Below are 23,164 nucleotides of genomic sequence, written 5' to 3'. Positions count from 1 at the left end.
GCTACCACACGACTACAGCAGGATAGCCAGAAAGAGTACAGTCAGAACGGCAGGCCTACAACTTCACCTGGCCAGCGGAACTCTTAGTTTGCTCTCAGACTGGCCCGGCCTCCACTGCTAGCCAGTACTCCCAGCGGGACCTTAATAATTGCCATCAGTAAAGGCCCTGAACTGCACTGCCAAGACTCTGAGTCGTTACTACTGCTCCCGTGCCCAACCACCACCATCATTCACCTGCGCTGCCCTGAAGCTACACTCTTCCTGTGGGGAGTTATACTACACTTGCTGCGCATACCACCAGCTTCAGTGGACTGCTCCGCAGCGGCGGTTCTCCATAACCGCAATCCACAGGTGGCGTAGTCGTACTATATAAACCTATACATAGTGGTGGATTAAGAGTAGCAAGGGCCCCGGGCAGTTTAGAAGGCGCGCCCCCCCCCCACACACACACGCACCTGATTTATCACGTGACATGTCACATGATCCACTGTGATAGATCATGTGATAGTTCACGTGAAATTAATTTGCCACAATATTAATTATAGTTTTTTTTTAGGCTGTGTGCCCACTATGCGTTTTTTAAGCGTTTCCACAGCGGCAATTCCGCTGCAGAAAGAAGGTCTGCCATGTTCCCCAATGATAATCCGCATGTGCTGTGTACATGCTGCGGAAATTTCCGCTGCGGATTATCATTGCGGAAAAATCCGCAGCAATACCAATTATTTTGCGGAAGCGTTTTCGCCGCCATTGACTTGCATTAGAACGCATGGAATCCATGCGTTTCAATGTGCGGATGGTACCCGGGTGTGGAGGACAGGAGACTCTCCTCCGGACCCGGGTACAATAGAACCTGTAAAAAAAGAATAAAACAAAAGATAAATATTATACTTACCTTCTGATGGCCCCCGGTGTCTTTATCCGATGAGTCCTGGCTTGCCGGCAGCTCGTGATGGTCTGAAAAGGACCTGCCGTGACGTCACTTAGTCATGTGACGGGTCACGCGACCGCTGACATCGGCAGGCTATCAGAAGGTAAGTATATATTTTTTATTTTTTACCATTCTTTTACGGTCACACTATATAAATCCATGCCGGTTGCATGGATTTATATAGTGTAACCAAGTTGTCAAGCACTTTCCAAGTGATGCTAAAATCTCTTGGAAAGCGCTTGTCAACCCGCATGCGGAAATGCAAGTGAAGAACGTTTCACATCCGCATGTCCCTGGCAGGAAAACGCATGTACAATCCGCATGTAAAATCCGCATGTACAATCCGCATGTAAAATCCGCATGCGTTTTTTCTGCCAGGGAGATGCAGAAACGCTAAAAAAAAATCCAGAACATTTCTGTATCGTGGGCACATAGCCTTACATTAATTGTATGACTCAATATTGAGCACACGTAGCCATCTATACACAGCGGGAGGCTGCACGGTGCCATCTATACACAGCGGGAGGCCGCACGTAGCCATCTATACACAGCGGGAGGCCGCACGTAGCCATCTATACACAACAGGAGGCCGCACGTAGACATCTATACACAGCGGGAGGCCGCACGGTGCCATCTATACACAGCGGGAGGCCACACGGCGCCCCCCCAGAGACAGCAGGAGGCCGCACGTAGCCATCTATACACAGCGGGAGGCCGCACGTAGTCATCTATACACAACGGGAGGCCGCACGTAGCCATCTATACACAGCGGGAGGCCGCACGGTGCCATCTATACACAGCAGGGGGCCGCACGGCGCCATCTATACACAGCAGGAGGCCGCACGGCGCCCCCCCCAGAGACAGCAGGAGGCCGCACGGTGCCATCTATACTCAGCAGGAGGCCGCAAGTAGCCATCTATACACAGCAGGAGGCCGCACGGCGCCATCTATACACAACAGGGGGCCGCACGGCGCCATCTTTACACAGCAGGGGGCCACACGGCGCCATCTATACTCAGCAGGAGGCCGCATGTAGCCATCTATACACAGCAGGAGGCCGCACGTAGCCATCTATACACAGCAGGAGGCCGCACGGCGCCATCTATACACAGCAGGGGGCCGCACGGCGCCATCTATACACAGCAGGGGACCGCACGGCACCCGCGCACAGGGCCGTGTCTCCTAGCAGTGACGCGGCCGGGCCAGCACAGGGAAGTTAACTGCTGCAGTGCTGGCCCGGCCAATGAAGAAGTAGCAGCGGCCGCTGCTGGTGGAGCGGTCTGGGGACCCCCCTCCCGCCACTGCTATCGGCATGTGCCGCGGCGGCCCACACATATAATGAGGGCAATCCGGCATTAGACACCCCGCCTGGAGCCGCGGGCCCCCTGCAGGCTCGAGGCCCCGGGCGGTAGCCCGGATTGCCCTCATTATAATCCGCCTATGCCTATACACATAGACTGCCACTGGTTTGACCGCCCTGGGTCACGGACCGGGTCGCCGACACGGTGACTACAACCCCCAGCATCCAACAAGGCCCGGTTCCGGGTTCCCCCGCACTGCCCAGGGGGCGCGTCAGCAACATGTCAAGGTCTGATCGGTTTAGGAACCAAATTTCAGAATATAGTTATGCCCAGGATCAGTCTTGGAGATGATTGTGAAAGCAGCAGATAAAAGGAGAGCAAAGAGTCAGCCTTGTAAAGACCGGAAACCTGAGCTATGAAGTATTGGTAGTCAAGTTAAGAAAGTTATATGGATGGGAAGGAATATTTTTAAGGTGCTATGGACATGGATGTGCAGTTTGGATACAGAGGTTATTCCGAGACAGTGAAGTTGGTAGAACTAGAAAAGTTTGTAGCCATTAACTGTCATTGAGAGTTTATAAGGGGATAGGGTAAGCAAGATTGGAGAGATTGGAGAGATTTGATAATTTCACTTTTCTCTGTTCTCCATGTATTGTTTTCATCCTGTTATGTCCTCCTTTGGGTGAAGAAAGACATAACTTATTGAACTATGGATAGCAGAAAGGTAACATTTGACCTAGAAAGTAAAATGTGAGTGACATTCATGTAAAAAGGGTACACCAGACTCTAGTCTAGTCTAGCTTCCAGGTCTGTGGTACCTGGCAGTTAGATGGGGGCCTGCGAATCTCTTACTTTAAGGAGTCCCCTTGGCGACTTTCGATTACCAGGACTGTTAAAACGACATCTGTGTGTCCCGCCAATAGATCCGCTCTTCCCTACTCCAAGTACAATACTCAAGTACGTCTACATAAAGCCTAAGGCTCCAATTCATCAAAACTATTACAGCAGAATTCTAGTGTAAATCACTTTGGAAAGTCACAAAATTTTTGTGCAATCCTGAGTTTTAAAAAAATGTTGTGAATTTAAGTGTTTTCACAACAGTTTAGCCCAGTTCTGCCAGAATGGGCAGAGCGGGGGTAAAATGATGGGCGATGCAACAGCTCACCTTATTCAGAATGAGCTGTGCCATTCCTTTTGATGAAATCTTACTCCAGTTCTTGACTAGAGTAAGAGTTGTGGTGAGCCGAAGGAAAGCCCATACCACTTGTAAAACTTTTATCAATTCATTAAGAGGCATCAGACCCTTGTGAACAGCACTGGCCTTGATAAATTGAAGTCTGAGTGTAAAAAATTCTGGCCTTTTGAAAATATATTGGTCATCAGTATAGAATGTACATATTTTGAGAACCAGCAATTATAAAATACATGAGCTTTCTATATATTTACAAAGTTGAATAATTGCAATTTACAGATACTGTGACTATATTACTGTCTATATAAGGTTTAGTCTTGTTGATTCTTACGGCCAGTTTACAAATGACCTTTGTTAGATTGATGATAACTAATGTCCGAAAGAACAAGTCTATCTATATTATCTTGCCTACAGTAGTGACAGAATACATTATTTACTTGTAAAATATGATACAGATGTCAGATTATACAAGTTTGAATGTTCTAAGTATAGAAAAATATTCAAGGGTAACACTTCACAGCAGTACAGTTCTCTAAAATTCACTATTACATGGAAAACATCAAAATAAAAGCTTACCAAGGAATCTGACGGTTCTCCGCACCAGTGGATTAATATAGCAACAGTCTCCAGTTAAAAGAGTTTTTTCCTGGTTCTCAAAGTCTCTCGTCGCTACTTGTAGGCAAAAGACTACAGTTTCTCCAACGATTATCTAAATAGGAAATACAAAAAGTAAGATGGCCATTTAGAAGTCATGTAAAAAAAACATTTAATTGGTGATCTGCATGGCACATAAGATATAAGATATGTCATATGTCACACAAATTTAATATTTGTCATTTATTTGTTATTCACATGTTTCTAAAATATCAATTTATTGTGAATAGATAAGATTACATGACTTTCATCTACTGAAAACTTCCAAGACTAGAGTTCTGAAATCATGGAAAAATCTGTTATTTGGATCCTATAACAAAAGAAACAAGCTGTGGCACACTGTTTCCAGCACTGGGGTTCTGGGTTCAACTACCGAGCAAGGACAACATCTGAGCCCACTCATCTAATGGATAAGTTGAGAAAATTCTCTGCCATATGACAGTAGAAAAACATTTCCACTTCTATGGAGATAAAAAGAAAATATTTGAGAAGTGGAAAAAACAAAGAAGCTCCCTGTATAATACTGCTGGCTGTAGGTGAGGAAGAATCCGAGGGTGGATTGCTCATCCGATCGGGTTGTGCATGGCACAATACCGGAGAAGAGTGATGTGATATCATAATGGCTGCTGATCAGACCAGACAGATGGAAAACATAACGGATATAGGAATGGAGGATCTTGGTCGCTGCCACTGATGAAGATGATTCCACTTGGTGAGTATATTGTACTAAAAAATTATTGATGCAACGTTTTTCGGAGTAGGTACTACTCCTTCCTCAGTCATGCATACCTACTTCGAAACGTGCTGCATCAATAAATTTCTAGTTCATTATACTCACCACCTGGAATGATGTTTGTCAGTGGCAATGCCAATATCAACCGCATCCTTCATAAAGAAAATAATGAGACTTGAATTAAAGAAAAAGTCTAAAACTCACTAGGTTTTCATGCTAAATAGACATTTATATCTACAACTTACAGAGGTTGTTCGGCAATGCTGTACAGTCACCATACATAGGGTAAATATAACAAACTGATGTGAATACGCTGTCATCTCTATGGATAAAGGGAAGGATGGATCAGAAGCCATGACATTCCCATTCAACTGTCATAAGCAGTGCTGAGCAAATTAGTTCGGCATTTCAAATTCGGGTTCGTGTTCGGGGTTCCGGCTTGTTCGCGCCAAAAAATCGGCTCTGCCCATGAGCATCCCTGATTTGCCACACTGTCATGCAGATGTTATCATGGGCGGAGCCGATTTTTTGGCGCGAACAAGCCGGAACCCCAAACACAAGCCTGAATTTGAAATGCCGAACAAATTCGCTCAACACTAGTCATAAGTCCACAGAACCTTGTGATAAGCATAAGGTGACTGGAACAGGTCATCATAGGATGATTGTCTGGTGACGTGCCGTTCTAGTCATCTGACTGCTGAGGCCAATCATAGGGCTGAATGGCTCTGTGACAGTAGAACATTTATAACATGGCTTCCAGGCTGTCCCAGACGACAAGTAAGGACTGTGCTGGACCCACGGTATTGACAGAGGGGTCAAGAGCAACATGGTGGCTTAGTGGTTAGCACTGAAGCCTTGCAACGCTGGGGTTCTGGGTACAAATCTCACCAAGGACAACATCTGCAAGGAGTTTGTATGTTCTCCCCGTGTTTGCGTGGGTTTCCTCTGGGTTCTCCTGTTTCCTCCCACACTTCAAAGACATACTGATAGGGAATCTAGATTTTGAGCCCCAATGGGGACAATATCGATAATGTCTGCAAAGTGCTGTGTAATTAATCTCGCTATATAAGTGAGTAAAATAAATAAAATACACAATAGATTATTCTTTTTACCCTATACATGGTGCCTATACAGTTTTTTGTATGGCTGGACAACTCCTTTAATGCTCGCTCTTTAAAAGGAATATGTCAGCACTTTTTTTTTAATAAGGAAGTAGCGGTGTGGCTGTCAGAGTACTTGTCCTTTAATGAAAATTATACATTTTTTTTAAAGATCCGATGCGGCTATCATGAGAAATATAGGATAATAGCCATATGCAAATCAAGCTGGAAGTGCAAGAGGGAATTGTCAGTGTACTTGGAAGAAGTAGTTCAAGTGAATTGACACACAGTCAATACACTTCCAAACTGACAGGTTCCCTTTAAGGTCAAGAAAGATATTTAAAATTCTTTTTTTTTACATTTTTTCCTTTTTGTTCTGTTGTCCTCCCCTTTATTCCAATTATTGTCAGAAGTTCCAAGGATTTCACTCCCAAGGCTCAAACATTGATGGCCTTTCCCTAAAGATTGGACTTCAGTGTTTTAGTCTAGGTAAACCTCTTTAATTCAAATTCAGGTTCCAGTCTTGACATATTCTTGACACATTCCCTGTTTCTTTCCCTCCTTGTCAACCTTTCTTTTGTCATTAAGAGCATGGGAATTTATAATAAAAATGTGTAATTGTATTGATTCATCAGGATACACTACAGTAGCAGTGACAAGTCCCATCAGCTATAACATTAGTCTACATGTTATTAATAGTGTTTTTTCTTATTTCTCGAGATCAACATTCTGCACTACAAAAGCCATATCAAAGTAAATCTTGTATTTTAGGAATGAGTCAGTATAGTTGGGACGATCATTGGTTTTGTGCTGTTATTTTCACTGTGACAAGTTTTGTGTGTTACGTTTGTGTCTTACAAGGGTTTCTGTGTGACTTCTTGGTGAACACTTAATTTGTTCTTGACATTGAATTAATTAGAAAAGGCATTTGGCATAACCATATGTAAGTAGAAGATTGCCTTACTTAAATGTTTCTAATCTATTAGAGACGGATAACAAGAATTACATCTTAATTTTAAATATTTTGCCAAATTCAGGATTAAGATCTATCATTTGTTTATATCATTGATTTATTAATGATTAGAGTTTTAATTATAGCATTTCAAGGTAGCACTATTGCGGATTGTACATATCATTGTGGTTTGTCCTGATGAAGAAGTGTGTCACTTCGAAACACATTGACTATTAAACCACATTTCAACTATTTCCATCTCCTGCTCTTCTCTGGACCACTGGCAGCTTGGATTTTTACCCACTTATTTCCACATCGTCATTGCATCTGCAGCAGCCCTTTTCTAAGCTTACATAGGGGTTGTGACTTTCACAACCCCATCACCCCAAAGGTGAGCATAAATCATTTGTTATCTCCCTATTATCTACGCAGATAAGACCCTATTGCGCTTATTGTCTTTCCAGACTTTCCTTTGCACGACAACAACACAGGTTCTGCATAGATCGTTGACAGGACCTATCTCAGAATTATTTACCATAATAATTTCAATAAAAATTAGTCTGTTATTAAAACCAATCATTACAATAATGAGATTGAAAGGTAGTACCTTGCTGAATTGTCACATGTAAACTCAGTGTAAGACCAAGAATGTACATGGAGAACAGTTAACAGGGTTTTGCCATCTCAGAAAGTGATGGACTCTCCAACACTAATTCTGAAAATGAAGGGGTGGCACCAGGGCGGTGGAGTTGGGGTCGGTGTCCATTTTAGTGGAGTCGGAGTCGGTATAAAATGGACCGACTCCAACTCCTAAAATATATAATATATTGGGTACAGTAGTTCAATGCAGTTTGTGGGGAATATTTTTTTCATAAAAATTTGGGAACTTATGAAATGTCCTATAAATGTCTGTCCTATTCCTTATTTAAGGGTCTAGACTTTTAGCTGAGATGAATCTGTGCTACAGTAAATTTATCACTTAAACATGAGCCATGTATGACGGAGTCAGAGTCGTGGAGTCGGAGTCATTGAAATTGAGGAGTCGGAGGTTTGGCTTACAGACTCCACAACTCTGGTTGGCAACGCTAGTTCACTTTGTAATACAATTCCCTACAAAGTAGTTGCTACCATTTAGTGGAAAGTTATAAGCCAGAGGTAAGGAGGACATGGCAATCTCCTAGCAATTGACATCACTTTCTATGATGGGAACCTCATCACCGTAACTAACAATGCCTTTAAGAAAATAGTCAGGCAGGGTCATAAATGAACAATGGACCTTCTTAAGGCCCCTTTATACATTAGAGTCAGGTCGACTGGACCTGCTGATATTAAAGGGTTCGGCCGACAGTCTAATGGTTGGGGTTGATGTAGATCGTGTATGTTCGGTTTTGGATTGATGATGGCAGTGTTCTCCCTGAGATAAGCCCCCCAGCAACGTGTAATTTGGAGGTTTTCTCAAAGCGAGCACTCCTGTGTATAGGATTGTTAGCTGAGATGCCGGTCGGACAAACAATCGGCCAAAGCATTATTTGGCCAACATCCATCTAATGTGCATGGCTAGCCGTAGGCTCTATTATCAGAGCCCTCAGACAGATGTATAACTCAGGAGTATTCCTTGATGTATACCTCTGATGGGATGCTCTGACAAATGCCAATGAATACAGTATTACATGCTGCCTATTGCCTACATTATAAAAACAAATGCTACTTGGTATAAGTTTTTTTTGGGGGATATATTTTCCGATATACTGCAGTCCAATTACTGGAGACCAAAAGGACATTCTTTTTGACTTTGCTGATTGAATGGAGTCCTATGGATATGTTCAGTAGCACTTAGGTTTTCATGGTGTATATGCAAAACTTAGGACTCAAACATGAAATTAGCCTTGTATACCATTGACACTAATTGATAATTAACAGAAGATTATGCTTTGATATGTAGTTAGTCAGAGTAAATTATTACATTTACTTTCTTGCCTAAGACATCAGACATCAAGTTCTAGTAATGAAATAACAGCCTCTTCAAAGTCTTATATTGATATGTCCAAAAACTCTCATTCTCATTTATCAGTTTATTTGAGAGATAATGGCCATTTTTGCACCTGTGAGATTGGGTAATGCTGGATTGCCCTTCTTGATTGACAATAATCTAATTTCTTACAATAGGAAAAAAATGAACTCTTTGTATATGTATAGCACTAATATAGAAGGAGAAAACAACAAGTTCGCAGACAGAAAATGGTATGAATTATAAAGATCGTCTATCAATGTCATCAGTTCTCAGCTTGTTGCTTAGGATCCGGCAGTCAGAGTTGTATTTATTTTTTAATTTTGTGACCATGTGGAGGAAAACTGAAAAAAATGACCTAGTCTGAGGTTGGCCTTACCATACCTTCATGGCTCATATGGATTTGGTCTGGATACATAAAACCTTAAAAAATAAACAGTTTTTAAGTTGAAAGCTAAATACAGTAGTTAACTACAAAAGATAATCATTCAATTAAATAAAAGATCCATATTTGCACTGAGTGACATTCACATTAATGCAACTTTCACTGCAAAAAGTCTGATGTAAAAATCCTTAAATTTTTTTGGTATACAGCTCATGCGCAGTCCCATGTATTTCAATGGAAACCAACCCTTTGGATATTGTAATTCTGTAATATTGTACTGCATACCCTTAATCCACACCACTAATTACTCCAAAAGCAAAGGTCATCACATTTAAAGTGGATCTGTCACTAGGCCTCACAACACAACACTGTATATATTAATAGGTATGGTAGATCTTAAACTAATGAGGCTGGTGTACTTGCCGTGAAGATCAATGTCAGAATGGCTGTAGAATCTAGATTTTAAAATGAACATTATATGAGTCAAGCAAAAAAGTGAGAGATCTCATGAATTCACCCAGCCTGACAGCTGCAACTTGTTCTGAGTAGTGTCAGATCTCAGCATCAGCAGGGAGGAGGGACACTGAGGAGCTGTTAAGCTGTTATCAGCCTAGTTGAGCGGATTGTGAATTAATCTTTCATAAATGATTATACAGCCACAAGGAATGAATCTTCTTGAAAACGCTGTATGACACACGACAATTCTTATTTTCACAGATCTCTTATACTTTGTAAATGAACTTATAATTACAATGATTTTGTTATTTTTCTCATACCAGGTCTCAGCAGAATTGGGTTTAGACAAAGTAATCAGCAGGTGATAATTGTGCTGTAACATTCGACAACCGTATATGTTTAGCATTATGCAACCAACGATGACAGTGTTTGTGTGAGTACCTAAGGCGCATCCACACTGGCATCCAAAAATATAAATAAAGTCCAGGTACTGTATTGCAATTATTGATTTGCAAGTTTAGAAATGCTGATAGTCTGCCACTTCCAACAAAGTACTCCAAAATAATCCGGACTTTCACAAGACTAGAAGTAAAGATAAGTGCCTTTTTATTAAAAAGGTAGAAATATGTAGAATTGCTGCTTGATTGTTGATCCATTCTTGTTTTCACCTTTGTTCAGGAGAAAAATGTCTCCTCTTAGGGTAGATTGGTTCTGCCCTATGTTTTCTTTTACATTCATGGAGATCAATTGAGGAACTCAAAATGTTAGAGTTTACCCTCACTCCTTTTCAATCATATCCTTTACGATCTCTTAGATCTTTGTTCCCCAACTCTGGTCCTCAAGAGCCACCAACGGGTCATGTTTTCAGGATCTCCTTAGTATTGCCCAGGTGATAATTGCATCATCTGCACAGGGAATAATTCCATCACCTGTGTAAAACCAAGGAAATCCTGAAAACATGATCTGTTGGTGTCTCTTGAGGACCGGAGTTGGGGAAAAGTAAATCTATACTTACCTGTATGGCCCATAGTAGAGGTCTGATTGCAGAGAAATCTGGTTTTATAAAGTCTGTTTTCCAGAGGCATGGCGTCCGAGGGACGCCAAGCAAACCCCTCCTATCAGCTTACTATTCCCCTAAATCACCACCTCTGTGCTAAATTACCATATTCCCCCCACCCCCTGCATGTCACAGGGCCCTGTGATGAGCCCTGCTCAGCCTCCCCTCCCGCGCATCCGCAAAGCGCAGCTCCCATGGAGCGCGCTTTGTTTCCCTCTGGCCCCGTTTGGCTGCTTACTGCGTGCAGCCTTGTATTGCGCAAGTGACGATGAGTCACTGAGACTTCCGCTCTGCTGGCAGTACACAGCCAAACGGGGCCGGAGGGAAACAAAGTGCGCTTTGCGCATGCGCGGGAGGGAAGGCAGAGCAGGGCACGGCACAGGGCCTATCAACAGGGCCCTGTGACGTGCAGGGGATGGGGGGAATATGGTAATTTAGCACAGAGGCGGCGATTTAGGGGAATAGTAAGCAGACAGGAAAAACAGCCTCTGGGAAACAGACTTTATAAAACCAGATTTCTCAGCAATCAGGCCTCTGCTATGGGCCATACAGGTAAGTATAGATTTACTTTTCTATCACCTGTATGGCCATAGTAGAGGTCTGATATCACCCAGGGGGTGACAGATTCCATTTAAATGTGACTCTACATTTCTAATGTATAGTCATTATACCTTATGGCCTCCGCTCTGCTAATGCTCCTTTTATCTGTAAGATTGGTGCTCCGTTCTTTCATGTCCAAAATGACCATTGCAGAGGCATCAAGATCACTGTTGAAAGTCTAAACCCAACTGTTCTCTCCTGTAGCTTGGACACAGCATCACAGTCATCAGAGCAGGTCCATCCCAAACTAATGGAAATGCAGGGAAAGTATGGTTTAGGCTTTCCAAAGGATACCCCATGCCTCTGCAACAGCCTTTTGGACATGAAAAAAGAAGCAATGATCTCACAGATGGAAGAAGCGGCTGCAGTTATTAGGTATGTTCATGTTATATCGTCCCCAAAAGATTTCATATGTATAATATAACAATCAGAGCAGGTACTCATCTTCTCCAGGTCCAACGTCGGTTCTCCATAGCTGCTCCGGTCTGTGTTGCAGAGATGACGTCACATCAGCAGTGCACATTACTGCTGCAGCTAATCACTAAGCTCAAGCTACAGGGCTGATGAGCTAAGTGATTTACTGCAGCGGTGATGTGCACTGTCAGCGTGACTTCACTGCTGCCTCCAATATACAGAGATCAGAGCAGTACTTGAAAGCCATCTCTGCACCTGGAAAAGAGGTAAGAGTGGATACCTGCCCTGTTTGGTATTTCTTTAAAGTATAACAGATGAAAATCCCTTTAAACTTGATAGATATACATTTTTTTTAAACTTTTCACCAAGTACTGGTATTAATAGGGTTTTGCAAATTTTCTATATTAAAATGTAACTGTTACATAGTTGAAATTTTATGCAAACCTGCAGCAGCATGTACATGTTTGCCTCTAGCTGCTCTCTCCATCTTTCTCCTCCCACTCCATAGACTTTAATAAGCAGCAATGTTATTTGATCCATTAGTGAGCTTAAAATCTGTTTTCACTAAAGATGGATTTTACCAGTAAATTAAAGGTTAAAGATCAGTGCAGGAGGAGACAGACATATTTCTGTAATAAAATATATTTTCAAGTTTCTTATCTTCACTTGTACTATTACTTTCATAAAAAAAAAAATAAAACAACTGTTACTCTTTCAACTTTTCTATTAAATAGTTTCTTTCTAATTCAGAAAATGACATTCTTAGGCTGCAGTAATCTTTAGTGTAACAACATAATTGACTCATTTTGTACTTATTTTAATGTTATACCAGGCTCAAGATGAAAAAAAAAGAAATCTGAGAGATAATAATAAAGGTATTATCCAAAACCTAAAAGTCAATGTCTAATAACTGATTTTTTTAAATAATCTTTTTGTAATTTACATTAATAGAAAAGTCCTCTACCTTTCCCTCTCTGATTCCTTTTTCAGATTTTTTTTCACTTTCATTTGAGTCTCCCAGCATGCTTTGGGGAGTCTCAACCTTTAAGGGACTGAGGTTATTGTGACGCCCAGCTGTGCTTGGTATCACAAATCCTAGAAGGGTGTATTGAAGGATTCCTCCACAAGAGGCCCCCATAACCATTCACACATCTCCACCTTCCACCTCAGACCACCAGAGGGAGCCCGTTAGGGATAGATAAATAGGGAAGGTGGAGCCAGGCAGCACAGTTCCTCTGAAGAGTTCAGCAAGTACAAACCTGAGTGCAGAGTCGAGCTCAGTTAGTCTAGACTGGAGTTGACAGAAAGCAAACCTGTTGAGAGAGTTACTGCAGCAGAAGCCTGCGAGAGGTCAGTCTGCGGTGGAGCACAGTCGAGACTCAGTTGTAGCTCAGAGAGGTGAGCTTTAGGTGTGCCGGCGCCATAAGATCGGTGAAGCGCGGCAAGCTGCCGTTAGTGTGAGTAGCCTAGAGAGGGCCTGAGTAGGCTGAAGGCGAGTGGAAAGAGTTAGTTCATAGGGGGCAGAGGAGCTTAACTAGCTCACCGCGAAGAAGCAGTTACCGGACACCGGGTCCGAAGCTTACTGGGATCTCCATGACCCAGTAAGATAAACCGGAATCCCTGGAGAACTACAAGTCCCAGGATCGCTAAAGTGCTGATACATACCAGAGCCAGGAGACACATAGGCCCCGTAGGTCGGGAGCATGCACTGCAAGAGAAGGCCCTACCACAAGGTCAGCCAGCGCAGGACAGAGACAAAGTTAGGCCTAGCTCCAGGCAGGTCAGAAACTTACTACGCAGAGGCAAGAAACAGGAGGAACAAAACCCGCTCATTGGGGAGGATCCGGACATACACCCTTCACCCTACAGTGCTCCGGGGAGTGCCTGAATTTCCATCAGTAAAATGTACTGAAGTGACTATTGTGTCCGTCCCTGTTCTTGCTCTGACCCGGCTGAGTCTCTCCGTCCTGCATACCCCGTCCGTACCCTGCCCTGAGGCCTAGCTCCACCTGTGGGGAGCCATACCATCTAGCTGCCTTATCACCGGCCTCAGTGGACTGCGCAGCGCTGGTGAATATCATCAGAAACCATAGGTGGCATCACGAACTTTTATAAACTAGATATCTATCAACGCCTTTTTAAAGAGAGACCCCAGAGTACGGACCCGGGAGCCGACCACCGCGACCTCCTTAAGGCTAAAGGCCCGGGTAACCGAGTCATCCCCCATCCCCTGGGCTAGTCATCTCTTCTGGCGTCACGAACAGGATTGCGTGCCCGCTGCAACGACGCCGTGTTTTGCCCGTTGCCACCGGGTACTGTGCGCCTTTATTCTGAACTGTGTGCGTAAAGTTGTGGTGAAGGTTGCCGCCATTGTTGGGCCACTGAGCGAGAAGAAGGGCGTAACCGCGGTAAAATAAGGGGCGTACCTGCAAAAGAGCGCGAAGTCCCGGACACGCCCCACGCCTCGATGTCAAATCAGGAAGCGCCAGGTCGTGTACGGAGCGTCGCTGAACGCTCTGACGTAGGACGCAAGCGGCGCAAGGTCCTGAAGATAACCGTCACCTGCGGAGCTGCGGCCTTCCGGAAGAAAAACCAGAAGGTAGGTCACGGTTAACTAGGGGGGCGCTAAGATGTCCGACGAGCAGCAGAACGCCGACCTGCCTGTCAACGTCCCTGAAGTTCAACCCACGCCCGATGATGAGCAGGCCGAAGCCGCCGCTCCTCCGGCAGTGCCTGTAACACCCGTAATTCCTTTGACTTTACCGTACATTCCTGGAGCAAAGTGGCTCCCCCAGTATAACGGCAAACCGGATAGCCTGTCTGGATTCAAACGGAAGATATGTGGTATCTTAGACATGTTCTCTATGACCGGCAAACAAAGAGCTGCCGTTGTATTAGGACAACTGACTGGTGCTGCGGAACGGGAAGTGGAAACATGGTCAGCCGCAGACCAAGAGTCAGTTTCCGCATTATTCCAAAAACTACAGACTGTATTTGAGGACCTTACTGAGGCGGATCTCCGAATGAGGTTCTACAGCTGCTCCCAACAACCAGAGGACAATGTTCGGGACTATGCCTGGTGTCTCCAAGGGGCCATGCGGGGTCTGAACCAGGTTTGTCCAACCAGCGTTGAGAATGAGAACAAAATGCTGAAGGAACAGTTTGTCCGGGGACTGAAGTCTCCAGAGGAGAGAAGGACTGTACGTTGGTGGTCCCTGGATCATCCAGATGCCACCTTTGACAATCTTAAGGACATGTCTATAAAAGGAGTGCAGCCCCTGGAAACAAATGCCATCCAACGTTACCAGGGTGGGGCTACTTCAGTGCCTGCTACACCCACCTTATCCCCAGTGGCTGCTGAAGTTAAAGTCCTAGCAAAGTCCCCTAAAGAACTGGACAGCCTGCGCTCCGAGGTGCGTCAGTTGAGCAAAACTCTGACCACCGTGCTGAGTGCTCTGCAGCTGCGGACGGAGCCCGAGGAAGGAGGGAAGATCCTGCTAGCCGATTGCCCTGAGGATGTCCCCTGGATGAGGAGGCCAACACCGCCCTCGCCGCGTACCAGTGACCAGCGTCGTCCACCGAGGGACCCGACCTGCTACCGCTGCCGCAAGACCGGACACCTCGCCCAGAAGTGTCCTTTAAACGAGAAAACCCTGGGTCCGAGGGCCGACACCCAGGAGTAGACTCACCAGGCCCATCAGACTGGTACAACAGGTTCGTCGGAGGAAGACCTTTCCTGTCCATTGCACTGGACGAGATCCCGACGCATGCCCTGCTAGACACAGGATCTCAGGTAACCATCATGCCTGACGTTCTCTACAAGAGGTTCTGGTCCATGGACGACCTACGTCCGCCAGCTCAAATTTGACTGTATATGCCTCAAATGGACTCCCCCTTAACCTACTCGGGGTTAAGAATGTGTCTGTAAAGATGGGGAGAGTGGAGCTGAAGGACCAGGGACTAATTGTAGTAGAGACCAATCCTGATGACACTAATCCGTACATGGTACTTGGCACTAACATTGTTGGTAACTGTTTGAGAGAGGTTGTGTTCTTACTCCAACAGATAGCTGACACTGCCAAACCAGGACAGAGGAGGGCGCTACAGAAGGAGATCCGAGTCCAGATGTATCAACAGCAAGTAAGGCTAACAGACGGTGAAATCGGTAACGTGAGGGTAACAGACCCCATACCCATTGTCATCACCGCCAATGAGTGAAATGCTCATCTGGTGTAGAGCTGCCATAGGTCTTAGAGGACAGAGCTACCAGGCGGTAGTAGATCCCCTTTGTAGAGATGAGCGTTGTTCGACTCGAACTGTTCGCCAATCTCAAATTCGAGCTGTTTTGGGCGGTGTTCGAGCCGTTCGGCGAACACGAACGATTTGAAAAAAATTTGGCTGTTCGAGGTTATGTTCAATAACTGTTCGTGTACCAAAATCATAACTGGATTTTTTCTCAGTAATGATGAAAATTAATGTTAATACGCAGTTTGAGTGTACAGCGGGGCGGGGGGAGGGGCAGGGGATGGATCCCTGCAGGAATAATGAAGATCTCCATTTTTTTTTCTCTTTCCCGCATTTACAGTGGGGAGGTGCAATCTGTCAGCCTATCAGCAGCGCACACACGGAGCGAAGTGCTTTTTTTCACACAAGCAAGGGCATGTGTCATTGGCAGTGTATGTCACATGTCCTTGCCCTATAAGACCAAGCCATTTTCCCCGTCGCCACCATTTTCTCACTGCTGCAGCTGCGTGTTAGACGGCACCGCTGTTGCTGTGTGCGCTATACCTTGTTAATTTCAAGCCAATTTTCGCACAAATCTACAGATAGCTTGGGAGTAGGGAATAGTTGTGATTGCAGTCCTTTTAAGGACTAGGTTACAGCATTTCCTACGACTTTTATCAGGCAGGTCTGTGCTCTTAAATAGATAGGTTGGGAGTAAAGACTAATTGTAATTGCAGTCCTTTTCAGGACTAAGTTACATCAGTTCCTATCAGTTTTTGCCAGGCAGGTCTGTGCCAGTGCTGTGCAAGTTTTTTTCACAACATTTGGCTAAATCTAGCAAAGCTAATCCTTTTTGGCCTATTGCAGAGTATGTTAGTCAGTGGAGTAGCCTATCTGTTTTGCAAGCTACACCACCTGTGTATAGAATACCAATTTTTTTACTGCACCTAGCGAAGTGAAACCTTTTGGGCATAGCATCATTCTATTAGTCCATCTATACTGACCCCCATCAGGTTGCAAATTGAATAAAAAATTTTTCTGCATCTAGCCCTGAAAAAATATTTGGGCTTCTAGCAGTGTGTGGGACTTGTTCTATTAGTCCATCTATACTGACCTCCACCAGGTTGCAAATTGAATATAATTTTTTTCTGCATCTAGCTCAGAAAAAATATTTGGGCTTCTAGCAGTGTGTGGGACTTGGTCTATTAGTCCATCTATACTGACCTCCATCAGGTTGCAAATTCAATATAATTTTTTTCTGCATCTAGCTCTGAAAAAATTTTTGCGCTTCTAGCAGTGTGTGGGACTTGGTCTATCAGTCCATCTATACTGACCTCCATCAGGTTGCAAATTAAAAATAACTTTTATCTGCATCTAGCTCTGAAAAAATATTTGGGGTTCTAGCAGTGTGTGGGACTTGGTCTATTAGTCCATCTATACTGACCTCCATCAGGTTGCAAATTAAAAATATTTTTATCTGCATCTAGTTCTGAAAAAATATTTGGGCTTCTAGCAGTGTGTGGGACTTGGTCTATTAGTCCATCTATACTGACCTCCATCAGGTTGCAAATTAAAAATATTTTTTATCTGCATCTAGCTCTGAAAAAATATTTGGGCTTCTAGCAGTGTGTGGGACTTGTTCTATTAGTCCACCTATACTGACCTCCACCAGGTTGCAAATTGAATATAATTTTTTTCTGCATCTAGCTCTGAAAAAATATTTGGGCTTCTGGCAGTGTGTGGGACTTGTTCTATTAGTCCACCTATACTGACCTCCACCAGGTTGCAAATTGAATATAATTTTTTTCTGCATCTAGCTCTGATAAAATATTTGGGCTTCTAGCAGGGTGTGGGACTTGTTCTATTAGTCCATTTATACTGACCTCCATCAGGTTGCAAATTAAAAATAATTTTTATCTGCATCTAACCCAGCCAATAGTTTTGGCCTAATACCACAGTTTGGCCACTCAGCTCTGCTCGGTTCCCATCCATTGTTTTTTTGTGCAAACAACTCCAGAGTTGAATTAGTTAACCACCAAAATGAGTGGAAAAATGCCTGCTGCTGGTGGAAAGGGGAATAGGCGTGTTGGGAAGGGGAAAAAAGGTTGTGTCCGTGGGGTAGGTGTTAAAGCAACAGTAACATCTGCAGAAGAAAGACCATCTTCCAGCCAAACTAAAATGTCTACTTCTTTTAGCGGACAATGTGATAAGATCCCTTTCTTACGGCCACGCCAATCGCTACAAATTCCAGATGAGGCACAAAAACAGCAGGTGCTTCAACGGATATCAAGTGCTCCTTTAAGTGGGCTCTCCTCCACATCAACTTCAACATCACAAATACTCCAGTCCTCAGAGGTGTCACCCCAATTGCACTTGCTTCCTCACAGCTCCCAAATCTCCAGCTGCCCGTCTGAGTATGAGGTAGAACAGATGGTTGAGTCTGCAGAGCTGTTTACTCATACTATAGCCTGGGAATCAGAGGTTGGCTCCAGCGCTTCTGTGAATCCAGACGAGGAAATGATCTGCACTGATGCCCAGAATCTTTATGAGTCGGATCCAGGACCAGACGCAGAAGGTTCTGACCATAATGTAGACCCTCATTCCCAAACTGTAACTCCTGTTGGTGGAGACAATGAGGAAGACGAAGATGAGACTCAAATAGCTGATTGGAGCGACAACTTTAGTTTTTTGTCAGGGCAGGAACAGGTTGGCTCTGAGGACCACGGGTGTGATAACACACAGGGTGATGATGATGAGGTTGGAGATCCCACTTACTGTCAACCCACAGTCAGCCAAGAGATGAGGTCAGCAGAGGAGGTGGAGGAGAATGCTAGTGACGACGAGGTCAGGTTGCGCCTTCCTGGACACAGACGTAGTACTGGAAGCACGTCAACATCTGCATCCTCAAACACAACTCTGCCTCTCACCACAAGTCGTGGTGGCTCTTCAGGTCGCATGGGTGCTAAGCCTTGCATAGCCTGGGCATTTTTTCAGATCGATAAAGATGACCCAACTCGTGTTATCTGTAACATTTGTCAGCAAAAGCTAAGTAGAGGCCAAAAAATACATAGTTTGAGTACTTCATGCATGAACCGGCAAATGGACATGAAGCATAAGTTGCAGTGGGAAGCGCACTGTGCTACAATGCGGCCTAGCCGGTCGGGCCAACCACCGTCTGCCACATCTTGTGCATCCACGGCCTCTTCATCATCTGTGACTGGGGGGACAGCAGTCACACCTGTTTTGGGATGCAGACCTGCCACCTCTTTACCCACAACAGCCAGCGTGATTGGCAGCTCATCATTTTCTTTGGAGGTGGTAACACCAGCTGGTGTTGAGCGCTCTCCGACATCGATAGCACCACCTTTGGATCAAGGCAACCTAACATGTCCGCCTGCATCTTCCTCACAGACCGGCAGTTTGCCGGGGACACCCTTATCAACCCCGTCTAAGCACAATAGCCAGCCCTCGGTCCCTCAGATGTGGACAAGTAAAAGACCATTTCCTCCTAGCCATGAGAAAGCTAAGAGGTTGAATTTCACCATCTGCAAGCTCTTAGCTACAGAAATGCTGCCTTTCCGCCTGGTGGACACAGAGGATTTTCGAGACCTTATGTCCGTCGCAGTGCCCCAGTACCAGATGCCCAGTCGGGACTACTTCTCAAAGAAAGGTATGCCTGCGCTCCACCAGCATGTCACACACAACATCACAGCTTCTTTGAGAAACTCTGTGTGTGACAGGGTGCATTTCACCACAGACACTTGGACGAGTAGGCATGGACAGGGGCGTTACATGTCGCTGACTGGGCACTGGGTAACTCTGGTGACAGCAGGACAAGGGGCTGCTGTCCAAGTCTTGCCGTCCCCACGAGTTGTGCGTCAATCCTCTTTATCTCAAAGTTCCTCCACTGCTTCTGCCTCCTCAACCTCCTCTCGGTCCTCAACCTGCACCCAAAGCCTGTCTGGTCATGCCACAAGCTTTCTAACTGCGCAGAAGGGATCCTGCACACCTCCTTACTATGCTGGCAGTAGGGCTCAACGTCATCAGGCGGTTTTTACTTTGAAATGTCTGGGAAATGTGAGTCACACAGCTGAGGAGTTGTGGTCAGCTCTGGAGAACCAATTTCATGAATGGTTGTCTCCACTGGACCTGAAACCAGGTAAGGCCATGTGCGACAATGCTGCAAACCTGGGTGCGGCCCTTCGCCGGGGCAATGTCACACACGTGCCTTGTATGGCTCACGTGTTGAACCTGGTTGTCCAGCAATTTTTAGCCCACTATCCCGGACTAGATGGCCTTCTGCAGAGGGCACGGTGGCTGTGTGCTCACTTCCGCTGTTCGCATCCCGCAGCTCAGCGACTTACATCTCTACAGAAGTCGATGGGCCTGCCTCTTCACCGGCTAAAATGCGATGTGCCTACCCAGTGGAATTCAACTCTGCACATGTTGCAGCGACTGTGGCAGCACCGACAAGCCCTGGTGCAATACGTTCTGACGTATAGCCTGGGCCAACGAGATCCAGAGGTGGGGCAAATCACGCTGGAGGAGTGGTCTCAGATCAGGGACCTATGCACCCTTCTGCACAGTTTTGAAATGGCGACAAAGATGTTTAGTGCTGACGATGCCATTATCAGCATGACTATTCCGGTGATTTACATGCTGGAGCACATGTTAAACAGAATTCGGAGTCAGGTGGTGGCACAAGAGGAGGTGGAGGAAGTAGAGGAGGACGAGTTGTATGCGGAAGGGCTAACATCTGCAAGGTCCAGACGGTCGGCAGCACCAAGGCGGCAGGCATGTTAGGGTGGGGGAGATGGTTTTACCAGGGCGCATGGTAGCAGCCAAACTAGTGAGGAAGGTGCAGGAGCCCAGGAAGAAGTGGAGGACGAACTGATGGAAGACTCATCAGATGAGGGAGACCTTGATCACATTTCTGTTGTGCGAGGTTGGGGGGAGAGGACAGAGGAAGGAAGCATGATTGTTACCTCGCCACCAACACAACAGGGACTTGGTGCTCCTGGATGCGCAAGACACATGATTGCCTTCTTGCTGCACTACCTGCAACATGACCCTCGAATTGTGAGAATTAGAAATAATCCTGACTACTGGGTTGCCACACTGTTAGATCCCCGGTACAAAAGTAAATTTGCAGAAATTATTCCTGCCATAGAAAGGGATGCACGCATGCAGGAGTATCAGCAGAGACTGTTGCAGAATCTTACATGTGCTTTTCCACAAAACACCAGTGGTGCACGTAGTGAATCTCACAGTTTCAACTTGCCAACCGTGGGACCGTCGAGTGTTCAGCACTCAAACCGTAACAGAAACACAGTATCTGCTGGTAACATCAATTTTGCGGAATCATTTCTCCACTTTTTTAGCCCATCCTTTGCAAGGCCACAGGAGACAAGAAGTCTGACACATAGTCAACGCCTAGAGACGATGGTACAGGAGTATCTTCAAGTAAACATTGAAGCCATGACTGTGTCCCTGGACCCTTGCTCTTTTTGGGCTTCCAATCTGGATAAATGGCCGGAGCTAGCCACTTACGCCTTGGAGATCTTGTCATGCCCCACAGCCAGCGTTCTGTCTGAACGTGTGTTCAGCGCTGCTGGTGGTGTGCTGACAGATAAGCGCACGTGGCTCTCCACTGATAATGTAGACAGACTCACGTTCATAAAGATGAAAAAATCATGGATCCGAAACGACTTTTCTACCCCTGTGTCATTCTGGGGAGAGTAAAAGCTTGATGAATGGTTAAAATCACCTCACCAACCGTTTTAAGCTTTCAAATTACTAATCATGTTTATCTGTATCTTGGCTGGAAAATAATTTGGGCTTTGTAGCAGTGTGCAGTACTGATTCTATTAGGCCATCTATACTAAGCTCCACCAGATTTAAAATTACTAATCATGTTTATCTGTATCTTGGCTGGAAAATAATTTGGGCTTTGCAGCAGTGTGCAGTACTGATTCTATTAGGCCATCTACACTAAGCTCCACCAGATTTAAAATTACTAATCATGTTTATCTGTATCTTGGCTGGAAAATAATTTGGGCTTTGTAGCAGTGTGCAGCACTGATTCTATTATGCCATCTATACTAAGCTCCACCAGATTTAAAATCACTAATCATGTTTATCTGTATCTTGGCTGGAAAACAATTTGAGCTTTGTAGCAGTGTGCAGTACTGATTCTATTAGGCCATCTATACTAAGCTCCACCAGATTTAAAAATAATAATAATTTTTAGCTGCATCTAGCCCGGAAAATAATTTTGGGGCTCCGAGATGCGCAAGACACATAAGTGCCTTCTTGCTGCACTACCTGCAACATGACCCTCAGATTGTCAGAATTCAAAGTAATCCTGACTACTGGGTTGCCACACTCTTATATCCCCCACACTCTTCGATCAACCTTTTCATTTTAATAAAGACCAAAAAAATGGTCATTTTTGAAATTTTAAGCATTAGCAGGTTATTAGAAACTAAAATCAAACAGTTTTCAACTCAAAACTTTATTCTAGGTGATGTTACATTTGCACATAGGACCCCTTGTTCGAAAGGAGCTTCTGAACTCTCTCGTCCATTGAATTTGTCAGGTTTTGGATGGTTTCTGCTTCAATTGTTTTGCATGAGGACAGAATACCCTCCCAGAGCTGTTGCTTAGATGTGAACTGCCTCCCGCCATCATAGACACTCCTTTTGATGATGCTCCAGAGGTTCTGAATGGGGTAGAGGTCAGGGGAGCATGGGGGTCACACCATAAGTTTGTCCCCTTTTATGCCCATATCAGCCAGAGATGCAGATGTGTTATGTGCAGCATGAGACGTTGCATTATCATGCATGAAAATGATCTTGCTGTGGAATACACGGTTCTTCTTCTTGAACCATGGCAGGAAGTTTGAGAAACTCCACAGACATTATGGAGTTCATCTTTACCACTTCAGGGATCCTAAAGGGGCCGACAATCTCTCTCCCCATGATTCCAGCCCAAAACATTACTCCACCTCCTCCTTGTTGACGCTGTAGCCGTGTTTGCGTGGGGTGTCCATCAACCAGCCATCCTCCACTCCATCCATCTGGACCATCGAGCGTTGCACGGCACTCATCCGTGAACAAAACAGTTTTGAAATCAGTCTTCATGTAATGTTTGGCCCACTG

The 23,164-nt window shown here is 44.9% G+C and overlaps 1 protein-coding gene across 1 annotated transcript in view; it reads right to left on the bottom strand.

Moving 5' to 3' along the window:
• PLPPR5 (phospholipid phosphatase related 5) overlaps nt 1-23,164 on the bottom strand; it is a 314,497-nt gene that overhangs the window by 184,829 nt on the left and 106,504 nt on the right. Inside the window, exon 2 of the mRNA XM_073643231.1 lies at nt 3,998-4,130. Within this exon, the coding sequence (XP_073499332.1) occupies nt 3,998-4,130 (133 nt within the window). The remainder of the gene's footprint in view (nt 1-3,997; nt 4,131-23,164) is intronic.

This window comes from Phyllobates terribilis, unplaced genomic scaffold (genome assembly GCF_046119375.1).
Source record: "Phyllobates terribilis strain yellow unplaced genomic scaffold, ASM4611937v1 Scaffold_8__6_contigs__length_399053987, whole genome shotgun sequence".
Lineage (NCBI taxonomy): Eukaryota > Metazoa > Chordata > Amphibia > Anura > Dendrobatidae > Phyllobates > Phyllobates terribilis.
This window is presented reverse-complemented; position numbering and strand designations above follow the sequence as displayed.